Below are 15,249 nucleotides of genomic sequence, written 5' to 3'. Positions count from 1 at the left end.
GAACTTGAGAGGTTCAAGGACCAGGAGGGTTCTGGGAGGTTCATCTAAGACATGGGTTATGTTGGCATTTCCGCATTGGCCTGGGAAAGTAACCAATGATTATAATATCATTTCCCAGGAAAAATGCAGCTAGAGTTCCACATATGTCACTCATAAAGGAACTTTTGAGAGACAGTCCATTGCAACTGAGTTCTTAAATGGTGGACTTTCTATATTGGATCTCGGGAAGAAAGAGAACGTCACAGGAAGCATTTGGGTGGCACTGGGGGGAAAAAAAAGATAGGTCAGAAGCAGAGAGCATATAATGTGCCAGAAATGGAAGAACATCTGTCTCTGGGGTCTGGGGCAGGCAGCGACCTGCTAAAAACCCCAGCCAGCAAAGACACCTCTCCAGAGACCCGGCAGAAAGATGTCCTGCATTTAAAAAGAAGTTTCCCGCACTCGGGTTATGCTGACGTTTCATTTTGGGGTCTTGGGACAGCCTTCCCTCGTGACTCTCAGGGAACCCAGGGCCTCTGCCTGAGTCTACCTGACAGTCCCTGCGAAAAGGAGAGACAGGTAAGAACTCAGCAGGAGAAGCCGAGATTTGGTTTGAGGAAGCCAGAGGGAGGAGATTTGAATCTAGACACCCCTGGGGGGTAGGACTGAGAGGCGATTCTACAAAGGGTGTGAAAGGGGAGGGGGCTTGGGAGCATCAGGCAGGGGACCAACGCAGGACACACAGACCACGCCAACGTGCGGTGTGGGCGCCCGCGGAGAAGGACGGGTGGAGAAGAGACGCCTGGGGCGGGGTGGAGGGGAAGCTGTCCCTGCGGCGACGTGCGCTCGGAGGAGGGAGGCGGGGAGGGTCGAGCGGGCGCGCGGCGTGTGACCGCCGAGGCTGCGGCGGCTGGAACAGGTGAGCGGCCGCCGGGCGCTGGGTCCCCGCCCTTCCCCGGGAGCGACTCCCCCTACCGACCCTCGCCGGCGCTTAGCCGTTACGCGGCTTCCCCTCGGTTTGGGGTTTTGCCACTGGCAGCTGGTTTTTTTCCCCTTTTCTGTTTCTGTCTCTCCTTCTTCTTTTAGGTTGCTCCACCCCGCCCAGGATCAGGCCAGGGGGAACCAGCCGCACCGCGGTTGCCAACTCGCGCAGGGCGCTTTGGCGAAGTCCCGGAGTGGAGTCCCGCGTCCCGCCTCCTCCCTGCGGGGCGCGCTCTCCTTGCTCCCCCCGCAACCCTTCCCCACTTTTCCCCCCTTTTGCAATCACATGGCATTTTAAGAATGCCGGAAAGATGGCGGTAGCGGCGGCAGCGGCGGCCGGGCCGGCCGGCGGGGGAGGCGGCCGAGCGCAGCGGAGCGGGCTGCTGGAAGTTTTGGTGCGGGATCGCTGGCACAAAGTTCTGGTGAACTTGAGCGAGGACGCCCTGGTTCTGAGCTGCGAGGAGGGCGCTGCGGCGTACAACGGCATCGGGACCGCCACCAATGGCTCGTTCTGCAGGGGCGCCGGCGCGGGGCACCCGGGCGCGGGCGGCGCGCAGCCCCCGGACTCGCCCGCCGGGGTCCGCACCGCCTTCACCGACCTGCCCGAGCAGGTGCCCGAATCCATCTCGAACCAGAAGCGCGGCGTGAAGGTGCTGAAGCAGGAGCTGGGCGGGCTGGGCATCAGCATCAAGGGGGGCAAGGAGAACAAGATGCCCATCCTCATCAGCAAGATCTTCAAGGGGCTGGCGGCGGACCAAACACAAGCCCTGTACGTAGGGGACGCCATCCTGTCCGTAAACGGGGCCGACCTGCGGGACGCCACCCACGACGAGGCGGTGCAGGCGCTGAAGCGCGCTGGCAAGGAAGTGCTGCTGGAAGGTGAGGGGTTAACGCCGGGCGGGCCGCTCGGGATGCGCAGCGCACGCCCCCCCCCCCCCCCCCGCCCCACCGCAGCCGCATCCTCACACCCACCCGCTTGCTGTCACCCACCAGGGGGCCGCAGCGCGCTGCTGGCGGAGTTTTGACAACTTTTGCCCACCTGGGGGCAACTTGTTCCCTCCCTAGGGTTGTCCCAGGCGTTGACCCGTCAGGGGTGTAGGAAAGGGCTAGGCGAAGAGGGTTTCTGTGCCGAGCACCGGGTCGGAGGCGTAATGATGTTGACTCATTTTTTATCCGCGCAAAATCCTTGTGTAGTGTAGGGGCTGGAAGTGAAACTGGCAATGAAGTGTACGCGCCCGCGTTCCGAAGCGAGCTCACTGAGTAATAGCAACTCTGACAGTTTTCTGCTTTGGCACAATTTTCTTCTCAGGAGCCTGGGCTGCCCAGCTAAAAAAAAGGGTTGAATCTCAAAGGGGCCAGAGAGGGGTGGCAACGTGTGAATGCTAGAACTCCCACCACCCTTCCCGATTTCCTCCTTTCAAATTGGAAACTGGGCTTCTGGCTCGGGAGCTGTGCCCAGGGCTGGGAAGTGAGGTGCAGCTGTATGCAAAAGTTCACTTCTGCTGCCAGGTGTTTGGCCGGTGCCTCTGGATTCCAGGTTGCTCCGGTGGAGGGCTGGTGAAGTGGTGTTTCTGCCTGCATCTTCCCCCGGTGTTTCCCCTCCATTCCCCCGGAGTGATGTGGAAACAACTTTGCATTTGTAAACAGTTTCCCCTGCGTGTGAGGTGTCTTAGAAACTACTCTCTTGCGATCTTATGTCCCCATTCTCCTAGTTACCGAATGTGAGCAGAATAGGTAGCACCGTTTTCTGCGCTTTTGTGACTGTGGGGCATTACGTGGGGCAGAAGGGCAGTGGTAAGGGGATGACACATTCTCCTTTCCCACTACAGCTGCATTTTTCACTGGATGCCTGCCACTCTGCCCCTTAGCTTGCTTTGTACATAGCTCTTTCAGCACTAATGTAATGGAAATATCTATTTATTCAGCTTTTCCCCTGCTGTAGATTGAGTTATCTGGGGTCTTTGATTTAGTTTGGGTCATCTCCCTTGAGCTCCATGACATGCTTGCTGAGTCAACGAATAAATGAACCCATGGCCATTGAAACAATGTTTCAACTGAGACCTTGTAAACCAGGTGGTTGATTTAAGCCTAAATTAAGAACTTAAGTCAATTTCCTGCTCATCAGTTGTGGTGCTGGTGTGTGAAACCCAGAAAGTTCGAAGTTGGGAAACCAACTGTTCCCTGTAACAGCTGATGCAACTCTCTGGTACATGGCCCACATCCTGGCCTAGAATACACGTCCCCCCCCCTTATTTGTCTAGAGGATTTGTGATGTCTTCATATTTAATTGCTACCCAGGATCCAGAAAGTGGAAGGCTATTTGCTTTGGCTTTATGGTTAACATAAGTAAACAAAAAAAGTTTTCTTGATTCAAGTGTGTGTCGGCTTATGTGACAAGGTGCAGGTGGAATCTGGAGCAAGTGTAGTTTAGACTATAAACGGCTGAATACCTGCTTGGCTTGTAATATTTACTGCAAAATATCAGGGGGCACACAGGCAGGTCGCTTCTATTTCAGGCACTGCCCTTCATTATGTCTCTTCTTCTCCTCAGTTTCACTTTAATGAATAGTGATTTAGCAAAGAAGTAAAAAAAAAAAACAAAACTCTCTCACCCCAAAAGAGGAAGAAAATGTGACTCTCTACAGTTTAAAATAAACTTAGACAAAGAAAAAAAGTCAAGCAGTTGTCTGACTTTATTGGTGCAGCAACTGAAAAGTGAGCTTTGTAAAAATCTCTGAAGGTAACATTCTTACAACGGATTGTTGTGTGTTCCAGGCAGGACCTCTAGGGGCAGACCTATGGGCTTCTTAGACACGACCCACCTGGGCTTTGGGCAGCAGTCTTATTCCAAGCCTGAGTTTTCAGAAATTGACTGCTATTAAGATAAGTAAGAAACCCTCCCCCTCCCCCAAAAAAAACAGTGTCTTTTCTTCTGAGAGTATTGGTCCGAAATGAGGTGGGAATGATCATGTATCATCAAATCAAACAGCACACAAACCTCTCTTTTGTAGCTTGGCCTAGTACAGGGATTCCCAGCTGAAGGTACTTTTCAGAATCACGGGAAGGGCTTTTTAAAATCACCTATCGGGACTTCCCTGGCGGTCCAGTGGTTAAGACTTCGCCTTCCAATGCAGGGGGTATAGGTTCAATCCCTGGTCCAGGAGCTAAGATCCCACATGCCTCACAGCCAAAAAACCAAAACATAAAACAGAAGCAATATTGTAACAACTTCAATAAAGACTAAAAATGGTCCACATCAAAAAAAAAATCTTGAAAAATATTTAATAAAATAAAATCACCTATCTACTTGCTACTGCACTGAAATGCCATCTTGATTTCAGAATTTCTACATAGGAAAGTCTTTGCTGATGTAATCTAGTTGGACCAGAGGGCTAAGGGAGATGTATTAAAGATATATTTATATGGCAAAGACACTGTTTTCTATTTAGATTGCTTTTTTTGGTTTGTATGATTTTTGAGGGAGCGGTTGGAGACTAGTTTCATCCCTCAACCGCAGCCAATATGACCCCCATTACATGACATGCGCCCCCTAGTGGAGACTGACTGCCTCTACTAATGGTACATCCTGTGAAATGAAACCCCGCCCAGCAAATTTCAATGCCAGCGTTCTAGTCTTAGATTCTGCCACAGAAGGATGTCAACCTCCCTGAGCCTCAGTGTTTTCTGAAAAATGAGAATAAAGAAATGCTTACTTACTGGGCTGCTGTATGGAAGAGCACTCTGAGAATTTAAAAAGGCCTGGGGAGGGGGGCGGGACAGAATGTATCAAATGCCTGCTGTGATTATTTTTACAATTCACATGAAGACGAAATTGCCCCATCTAAGGGACACACCTTTCCTATTCCTTTACTAGAGTTTATATTTTTAAATTTTTATTGTTTTTTTGTTGTTGTTGTTTTTGTACTATAGAACTGTAATGTTAGGAGACCTTTGCTCTGGGAAAAGAGAATCACAGCAACAGCTAATATCTCTTGAGCACTTAATATGTGCCAGGTTTTACTTATATTTGTTCGTGTACACTTCTGGTAACCCCATGAGGTTAGTGCTACTGTTGCACTTTACTGATGGGAAACTAAAGTTTACAGACTTTACACGTTTAAAGTTTACAGGTTATTTGCATAAACTACCAGAGCTAGAAGGCATCCAGGTCTATCAGACTTAAAAGCTCATACTTAAAACCTCCAGGTGAAATTGATACTCTGAGCTTCTGCTTCAACTGCGTGCTTGAATCAGTTGAAGTTCATCAGTTATTGGGCTCAAGATGTCCTTCCCCACTACTCGAATGTGCTGACATGCTTGGGACGGCTTTGAGCAGGAAACAGCAATTGTGTGGACCGCTCAAAAGGGAGAGACAGGAAAGAGGACTGAGTCTCAAAGCCCTCATCACCAAGTGTCTGGCTATCAAGAGGGAGCGGCTGCGATATGGCCCAAATTTACAATGTGACTGAGCCTCCATCATTAAACACATGGCGGGCAAAGAGACGAAATTGCAATTCAGACTTAAAGAGTGAATAAACTATGTCAGTGAAGTCAGTGTTAACCCAAACGTGCATCAAAGTTAAGATCAGAAATCTTCACACTGTGAACTCCTTTCCCATTTTAGGGAGGTGGGAACAGGGACCCTGCATTCAGCCATGCAGATATTCAACCTCACAACTCCAGGGGTGCACCCTCTGGAGTTGGGCAGGGAATACCTGCATAGACGTCTTTGGCAGCTTTGGGTACAGAAGGGGGGGTGGGGGAAGAAGTTTTTGCCCTTATATTAATAGTAAAATCATAATTTGGCCTATATCAACCTTTTTGTAACTGAAGCGACAATAAAATTGGTTTCTTCAGAACTTTGTTGAGATCAAGGAGTGCAGAATGTTCTGGAAGTGGAGGTGAGGGGTGGACAGAATTATCCTTGGGTACAGAGGTCACTTATGGAACTAGACTAGAAAAAATAGAAACGCAAAGGAGAAAGTCAGAGACAGTTGTTGGCATTAACCTTCTCCATCAGAGTTCCTCCCTCAGTACTACTCCCAGGAATGCTTGTCTGCTGAGATCATCTAAAATGTCACTTTCATAATCACTTTCTCCAGTGGTGGAAGTAGGGATGATGGGGCAGGGAGATGGCAGGGTGCAAGGGAAGGGCAGTGATATTGCTGGCATTCAGTCTCAGGATTGGATGAGAATTTGAAGTTTAAAGAATATTAATTTATTTAGGATGTACAGATTCTTAAAGAATACCCAAGAACCCTGGAATTAGAATCTTGAAACTTGAGTTATCTTTTAACTAATAATTACACTTTTTGCAATATACTTTATTTCTTTGGACCTTAATTTTCTTCATTGGAAAGCTAGAAAGCTGCAGTAAGCCATCTCTAAACCTTATTTCACTTCATAACTTATAAATTCAGACCCAACACACTTTTATTAACAAATCTTTCTAACACCCCTTTTATTATCATGAAATGAATTTCATAAATATAACCTAACTCTAATTTAAGTTTAAAATCAAAATAATGCCCTATTATTAACATGAAAAAATGGAGAAATGAAGTGAATTATAAAAAATATGTTTCAACAGATAACTACATGGTACAACTACACCAGAGGTCATAATGAAGGCGGTAGATGCTAGGACTTGTATGTAAAATTACTGTCGATGCATAGCTACAAATGAAGATGGGTAGGGGTATGTAGTATCACTTGGGATCTGGAAAAATCTTGCACTGTGAAGGACTGGCTCAGACGTTGCAAGGTGTCTTGGATCCCTGGCGGCTATCACTAAATGCTACTCGTATGCCAGCATGACCCACCTTGACCTCTAAAATGCCTCCATAAGTTTATGAACTGCTATTGGGGAAGGGCAAGAACCAACCTCTTAAGAACCAGTGTTCTGTAAGAATGCTAATTCTACTTTATAATGCCTAACCTCTTGTAAACTCTTTTTACACGTGTGATCGTACCTAACACTTATATAATATTTACCTGGTACCAGATGCTGTTCTTAGCACTTTACCTGGACCAAATCAGTGGTATCTCACAATACCCTGATGCTATCAGTATGTCTATTTTACAGATAAGAAAACTGAGGCCCAGATCAATTAAGCCACTTGCCAAAGAAACACAGTGAATAAATGCTGAGGCTGAGATTGAAGCACAAGCCTTAAAGCCTTTGATCCTCATGAACAGCTGTACAAAATAAGCGGACTAGGGATGCTTATCCTCAACTTGTTGATTAGGAAAGTGAAGCTCCAAGAGGTGGAATGATTTGTCTTTATGAGGCCTGTCTTCTACTTTCTTGTTTGAAATATTCGTTTTCTACTATGGCTGTAACAAATAACTAGAAACCCTGGTAAATTAAAACACACATTTACTATCTTACAGTCTGTTAAAGTCAGAAGCCCGATGCTGATCTCACTGAGCTAAAATCAACGTATCTGCAGGGCTGCATTCCTTTCTGGAGGCTCTTTTCCAGAAGCTTCTAGAGACCACTCTCCTGCCTTGACTCATGGCTCTCTTCCATTAAGCCTGGGGTAGCAGTTTGAGTCCGTCTCACCTCTAATCACTCCAACCTCTATTATACCTCCGTCTTGCATTTTAAAGGCCCCTTGTGATTACATTGGTCACATCCAGATAATCCAGGATCATCTCCCCATTTAAAGTTAATGTTTAGCAACCCTAATTCAATTTGCAACCCTAATTCCCCTTTGCCTTGTAAGGTAACATATTCACAGGATCTGGAGGCTAGGCATCTTCTTTTCAGGGGGTGGTGGAGAGGGATAATTTTTCTGCTACCACATCTGGTTTGCTAAAGTCATAATGGTGCAGAGTTCCCAGGTAGGACTTCATGAATACACGGAACCACAGTAAAGAATCACTTCCTGTCTCACTGCAAAAGAGTTCTTCATTCATTCATTTATTTATGCCTCTAACGAGTTATTTATTCCGTGTCTTCTATGTGCCACACGCCACTAGGGGATTGCCCTCAAGAAGCAACATTTGAGTGACAGACACAGATCAGCACCGGATCAGCACCGTACAGGCAACTACAGGATGGAGTGAAAAGGGCAACATGCGGGGTTTTATGGGATGCTGTGGGTTCCCGCGGGAAGGGCAGCTGAGCCCCTCTAGGGCTAGGGAAGGCAAATGCCTCAGGGCAGCCTAAAAAAGAGCTTGGCCATCAGCTGTAGCCCAGTGTGGCTGAGCGGGTAGAATGTGACCTTCAGACCTTGATGAAGGGCAAGACTGAAAAAAGACCAGAGAATTGAGCAGGGGGCAAGGCTGGTAAGCCTTGTTACAGAGTTGGATTTCATTCTGAGGGTGAAGTGTCTTAGGCAGGGAAATGTCACGCTCGGTTTCACATTTCAAGGAGCTCGCTCTCTAGGGCGGTGCTTCTAGCATGAGGTTGGCAGGGCTTTAGTGAAATGACTGGCTCCCTGTTTCCACCCAGCTGCCCCGGGACACGGCCACTTGACCCTGAATTATACTTGGGGGCAACTCCATGAGTAAGGCTTAGGTTTGCAAAGGGGCTTTACTCACATTACGGTTTTGTCACCAGGTCACCCCTTTGTGGATGCTTGGACAGGTGTTACAATCTGCCTTTTGCACAGGAGGGTTAGGTGACTGGTCCCAGGTTACCTGTCAGTGACAGAGCTGGAAATCAGATTATCTAACACCCCATCAGCTCTCCTGCTGCGCGCTACACAAACTCAAGACATCGTGTGGGGACTAAAAGAAGTCTCAGAGGAATAAGCCTTGGCCTCTGATTTGGGGAGCCTTACAGTAAATAGGGAGGCAGGGCATTTGAGGCTGACTGTGAAATACTTGAGATTAGTAAGACAAATAGGGTGATTTTGACCCCAGCATATATAGCATGGTACCTGGCAGACATCAGGCTGTTAAAATGTGTTAGAAAAGGAAAAAATGGAAGGACAGATGGAAGGAAGGGAGGGAGGGAGGGAGGGAGAGAAAAAATTGGGGGATTTAGCAGTGACCCTTTTTTTATGACTCCCATCCTCCAGCACTCCTGCTGTTGGACTATGGTGATAAACATCTGGCATCCGATAATGAAAACTATACCTTTTCCTGTAGAGAAGAGGAATAAAGAAGGGACTTTATAAACCTAGGAAGCACTTACTTAACATAGACCAGTCTTGAAAGTTCCCAAAAGAGGAGCCAGGCATGATTTTAACAGTGATCCGAAAATGTAATTAATTATCCTTTTCGTGTTATATTTATAACCACTTTGCCTTTGCCCTGCTGTGGCACAGGGACCTCCACATCTGAATAAGTAAGAACGCTTTCTACCCAAGGAGATGAAAACTCTCTGCTTAGATATTTTAATTGTTTCTTTTTTAAGCTTATGTATCAGCCTGAGAATTCAGACCATGTTCCTTAAGTGAAGCTGATCGGAATGGTCCTTCAGTTCCTTCTTTCTGCCGGGGTAGGGGATGTTCTTCTTGTTCAGTGGTGCATTTTAGCCGTCGCCCCGTGAAGTATGTATAAAAATAACTCGCTGCACATGGCTCCACACTTGTGAAAGACATCTAACCAAAGCTACCAGTGTTCTGTTTGGCGAAGGGAAATCATTCTCTGGCAGCTAGTGGCCTGCTAAGAATTCTACTTCAGATGATGCATTTCAAAGCAGTTCATGTTAAAGAAAAGCCAGAATTTCCCCCTGTATTTGTAACAGGTGTTTTATGTACCAAACCTCATTACCCACTTCACTGGCTTTGATCTATAATAATGCTTGCCTTTAGCCCTGGTCTGCAGAGTGAAACTTAAGAGAAAATATATAATGTGCACCACAAAGTAAATATCCTAACAGACCCGCACAAATGAGCCGCATTCCCAGCGCAGAATAGACAAGATGGACAGGTTCATGATTAATAATGATTATCATGGATCTTAAAAGGATGACCCGTACTTTAGCTCAGTACTTTTAAAAACTGCTCCTCCCTGTGGACTGAAGTGTCGTTCTTAGCATGTTCATAAGTGTGGGAGGCTCTGTTTAAAATGTAACGGGTTGCTGAGGATGACTGCAGCTGACATGTCCAGTTTGTTTGCATTGCTGTTCAAACTGCTCTTGTTTCTTCCTTTCGCAATTTTGTTTTTTTTTTTTCAAAGTGGTAAAAGACAATGGTTCAGAGGGTGGGCCTTGGATTTATTTTGTCTGGGCTTGAATTTGCAAGTCACCTCTTTCTCCCTGTGTGATCTTGTGCAAGTTACTTAATTACAAGCTTCAGTTTCTTAATCAGTGGGTTCATTGTAAGGAGTAGAGTGATTATGTATGTAAAGTGGTTAGCTCATTGCCTGGAACCAGTAGTCTGCACTAAATAATTAGTAACTGTGTAATATGTCAGGTCTCATGCTTATCTAAGTATTATTTTTGGATAGAGGGTTCAATCCTATAAGTAAAATGAAGGGTTCAATCATATGTTCTATAAAGCCTTTTGGGGGGCACAAGGGACAGCTTGGGATTTGCCATGTTGGGGAACCAAATGATGTAAGTGATGGCTTAGGAGAGTTCGTTTGCCTCGCAGGTGTGAATTATGATCCCACAAGGGTGTATTTCACTGATGAGTTTTAGTCGCATCAGATGCTTTCCATCAACCAAACCACAGTGTAGGGTGCTGTGGCTTTTAGTGGGCAAATGTGAACTGTGTCTTAAAATGCTGATATGCAGAGGAGTGTTTTGTGAAGGAACAATAGGCAAGTAGGGATTTAACCTACACAGCAAAATTCAAAACTCTTTAAAATTTTTTCTAGTAATTATAGGAATGTGGAGATCTTATTAACCCAAAGAAACCCAAATGTTTCTTTTACAAAAAATGTAAAATATTTATATAATCATTACTAAGTCAGAAATATACTTTAGTTTTTTATTCTATTATTTAGTACTGTGTTTCATGGTCTCCAAGAGACCATCCAGTGGAAGATATGTCATTGTTTATGTACCCTGAAGAAAGAAAAAACTGTCTAAGATGGGAAGTCTGATAGGTTACCTGCATAAAGTTGGGACACCAAAGGGCTATGCCTTCAATGCAGGAATAAATGAAAAATAAACCCATCACACAAAAAGGGACAACGAAGGCACTCATTTCAAATTTGGTACTGGTGGAAGGAAGGAAGAATATATCTCCAATAATTTTGAATTGCAGGTTGGTTCTAATAAATATTTAGGTCTGAATATACAATGTCAGTGTGAGTTTTAAAAAGTACTTAGGCAGATAATCTAAAGTGTTTTCAGATAGAGAGAGCTCCCGATGAATGATAGGAGAAATTATAAATACTCTCTGCAAGAACTTGGTTTCCATCCCCACCTTCAGAGATTTTAAGGCCCATCCCCCAATTCAAAGATGATAAAATATGAAAAGAAATGGGCAGTTTGAATTGATGAGGTATGGTGTAAAATTGTTACACAACTATTTATTAAAATAATTTTTCTTTTAATGTTTGTAAGGTGGCACCTTGTTGGTAGATTGAAGCAAAAATCTGTAGAGGGATGAGATGAAATTCCTGTTCTAAAATAGAATACCCCAGAGGGGAGACAGGTGTAGAGTAATAAACTACATTTATGTAAATTACAATAAGTTCTATAATAATAAAAAGTTATAAAGGAGTAAATGTTGTGACAGAACTTATGGAATATCTGAAGGTACTAAGGATATATGAAGTGGAAAGGAATGCTTCACAGAAAAGGTGACTTGAGAGTAGGATTACATAAGCAAAGTGAAATTTAAAATATAGGTAATTACATGGCTATCTGGGGCCCTGCATTTCAAATACTTTCATCTGAAATGTCCTTCATCTGCAATGAAAATCAAGGTTAATGATTTTTCTTTTTTGCTTGCGATATCCATATACTGTCCTCTGTTCTGTACTTCATTTTTAGAATTTGTCTAAATCAAAATACTACATGTTTATAGCATTCCTTCGCCTACCCTCCCCCATATCTTCTCTCCTGTTCCCCAGAATATTAGAATATATAGCAGTATAGGCATATTATTTAGAATATTCTAATAGCAGTATGGGCATATGATTTAGAATATTGGAATACTTTTTTTTACATACTAGAATATATATTCTAATATTCTGAATAATATGCCTATTACTGCTATTTCTTGATATATCAGATTTAGCCATTATTGACTAAATCAGTCTCTGTTTATAAAATTATGATAATGTCAGTATTGCTCCATTTTCCAGCCAAGTAATATTCTATGATCAGGTCTTTTGCAGTTACTAACAGCTTTTCTTTTTTTTCCATTTGCTTAGTTTTCTTATGCCTAGCTCAATTTTTTTTTCCCCAAATGCAGCACTAATGTATCAAATTTCTAGCAATAATTATTTTTCAGATTTTCACACATATCAAATAATCCACCCATTCTGTTTATTTTTCTCTTGGAGCCCTGCCACTCTGGACTGGTTCTGTCTTGGCCTGGTGTGTGGCCATCTTCCTCGGGTTGTCCTTGGCTTTATCCTGTGTCTGTTTTCCCGAATCTACTATCACCTTCATTTCTTGTTTACTCCCTAGTTTTGCTGGAGCACTTTTTTTTTTTTTTTTTGCGGTACGCGGGCCTCTCACAGCTGCGGCCTCTCCCGTTGCGGAGCACAGGCTCCCAACGCGCAGGCTCAGCGGCCATGGCTCACGGGCCCAGCCACTCCGCGCCGTGTGGGATCTCCCCGGCCGGGGCACAAACTTACGTTCCCTGCATCGGCAGCGGGACTCTCAACCACTGCGCCACCAGAGAAGCCCCGGAGCACATTCTTCCGTGGCTTTCTGAGAAAGAATGTTTCGGAGGTAAATATGTGATAATATCTTTCATTTGTTTTCTCACTGGGTTGGTCCTTTGATTGTGGTGGTCTGAGGTAGCAGTCATTTTCCCTCAGCAGTTTTCAGGGTTGCTGGTGAGAAGTCTTAGGCCATTCTCGTTCGCTTTCTTTTATGTGTGAACTATTTCTTTTTGCTGGAAACTTTTTTTTTTTTGTGGTACGCGGGCCTCTCACTGTTGCGGTCTCTCCCGTTGCGGAGCACAGGCTCCGGACGCGCAGGCTCAGCGGCCATGGCTCACGGGCCCAGCAGCTCCGCCGCATGTGGGATCTTCCGGGACCGGGGCACAAACCCGTGTCCCCTGCAAAGGCAGGTGGACTCTCAACCACTGCGCCACCAGGGAAGCCCCTTACTGGAAACGTTTAATACTTTTTTTTTTTTTGCGGTACGCGGGCCTCTCACTGTTGTGGCGTCTCCCGTTGCGGAGCACAGGCTGCGGACGCTCAGGCTCAGCGGCCATGGCTCACGGGCCCAGCCGCTCCGCCGCATGTGGGATCTTCCCCGACCGGGGCATGAACCCGTGTCCCCTGCAAAGGCAGGCGGACTCAACCACTGCGTCACCAGGAAAGCCCTAATACTTCTTTTTATCTCTGATATTCTCAGTTGTATAGACTGCCTTGCCTTGGTGTGAGGCTTTTGGTAATCAATTTTCCAAGCACTTAATGGACAGCAGTAGGCTGAAGCCATAGTTCCCAAACTGTGTGCCAAGATATCCTAGGGTGCCCCAGTGAACTCACAAGGGTACCATGGAATATTTTAAAGTTTCAAGGAAAACAGCACCATCTCTTGGATACCAGGCAAACTGTTAAAGGGAGTTTCAACATTAGATTGCTGCATTCCTTCAATAATGTGAATATCTTTGCAAAGCCGGGTTTTCTGCGATTACTGTGATAAGAAATTAAATTAAATTAAAAATAAGTACCACATGAAATGAAGGTGGCAGTATCCACATGATTCCAAAGCTTTAGAAGTTGTGTAGTGCCCAACAAGTGCTAAGTTTTTAGGACTTAAAGATGTACTACGTTGTTTGGACTTAACTGCTTAAAAAATTGAATTGGTAGGTGTTTCTTTGGGCCTATGAGTGTCATGAAAAAAATAACTAAGACATTTAGGGTGCCATTTACCGAGTAGATTGGGGTTTGTGGTCCAAAGGCTCTTACACATCAGTTCTGGAACAGTTTTCTTGTATTATTTATTTGACAGTTCTCCTTTGCCGTTTTTGCTCTCTGTGTGTGGAAATCTTATAGCTGGATGTTGGACCCTCTGTATGGACACGCTAAGAAACTAATTTTTGTTGTTATCTTTTTTTTTCTTTTTTTCTCCAGTTGTCCTTCTCTTTCATGTTTGTTCATTTTCATGAACAATTACTAGATTTGTATCTACAACTCTTGTATTGAATCTTTAAAAAATTTTATCTGTTCTATCTCTAAGCTCCAGAACATTCTCTTGGTCTCATTGTTCATTTTCTTATAGCATTCTCTTGTTTTGTGGATACAATATCTTTGCTGCTAAGAACCCATGAATAATAGTTTCCTGAAGACTCTTTTTTGCACTAATATTGGCTCAGATGTCTCAATGTACCTTTCTGTCCACTTAATTTTTCAGTGTGTTTAGGCATATCTGATAGTGTCACGTATTCTGAGATTTGTTCCATTTTTGTGTTCCCTGAGAGGCAGAGCCTGATAAGAGTATCTCAGTGTAAGAAGTTTATTTGGGGTGGAATCACAGAAAACACTGGTAGTAGAGTGGGAATGTAAGACGGTGATTGGAACAAATCCATAAAGACCCCACCGTGAGCCACTAAGCCACTCTGGAATGCATCAGATCCTAACTGAGGGGTGAGGAAGGGGGTGAAACTTATTCACCAGCTCGCCATCATCATTTCGTTAAGGTTGACTGCTGAGGGTATTACCTCTCTGATACTCTTGCTGGCATCTCTGTGAGGGTCACAAGTACCCTCCTGCCAAAAAGATGCCCTCCAGGCAGAGAACTGCAGGTATTCACTCTAAGCAGCCTTCTCTGCATGTAACATTGACTGCAGAGGAGACATGATATACTAACTTGGGCTTCATCAGAACCTCATTTCCTGATTTAAAAGTGTTCGGAGGAAATCGTGATGGAAGATGTACTGTGCTCAGACCCATTTCTGTCCCAAAATCTTTTGTAAAGGCTGGTTCAGACACAATCAAGATGGAGTATATTATCCTCGGGAAGCCTTGTAAGGCAAAATTTTGCCCACCTTTACCTGATTTTTAATTTCTTTGAGTGTGTGGTTAGCAGAGAGGCTGGCAGTTCCACTTAGTTGATTGCACAATCCCTGCAAGTAGGCTATGCACAGGTTAGATTAATTGAACCAAAGGGGAGCTCTGTGTTTCTCAACCTCAGTGCTATTGACATTTTGGACTAGATAATTCTTTGTTGGGGAGTAGGGTCCGTCTGCTGTGACG

The 15,249-nt window shown here is 44.8% G+C and overlaps 1 protein-coding gene across 1 annotated transcript in view; it reads left to right on the top strand.

Moving 5' to 3' along the window:
- The first annotated feature begins 970 nt into the window (after positions 1-970).
- SNTB1 (syntrophin beta 1) overlaps positions 971-15,249 on the top strand; it is a 223,759-nt gene continuing 209,480 nt past the window's right edge. Inside the window, exon 1 of the mRNA XM_030875696.3 lies at positions 971-1,839. Coding sequence (XP_030731556.1) covers positions 1,272-1,839 — 568 coding nt within the window. The 5' untranslated portion in view covers positions 971-1,271. The remainder of the gene's footprint in view (positions 1,840-15,249) is intronic.

This window comes from Globicephala melas, chromosome 17 (genome assembly GCF_963455315.2).
Source record: "Globicephala melas chromosome 17, mGloMel1.2, whole genome shotgun sequence".
Classification (NCBI taxonomy): Eukaryota; Metazoa; Chordata; class Mammalia; order Artiodactyla; family Delphinidae; genus Globicephala; species Globicephala melas.
Note: the sequence above shows the minus strand (reverse complement) of the source record. Positions and strands in the feature narration are given on the sequence as shown.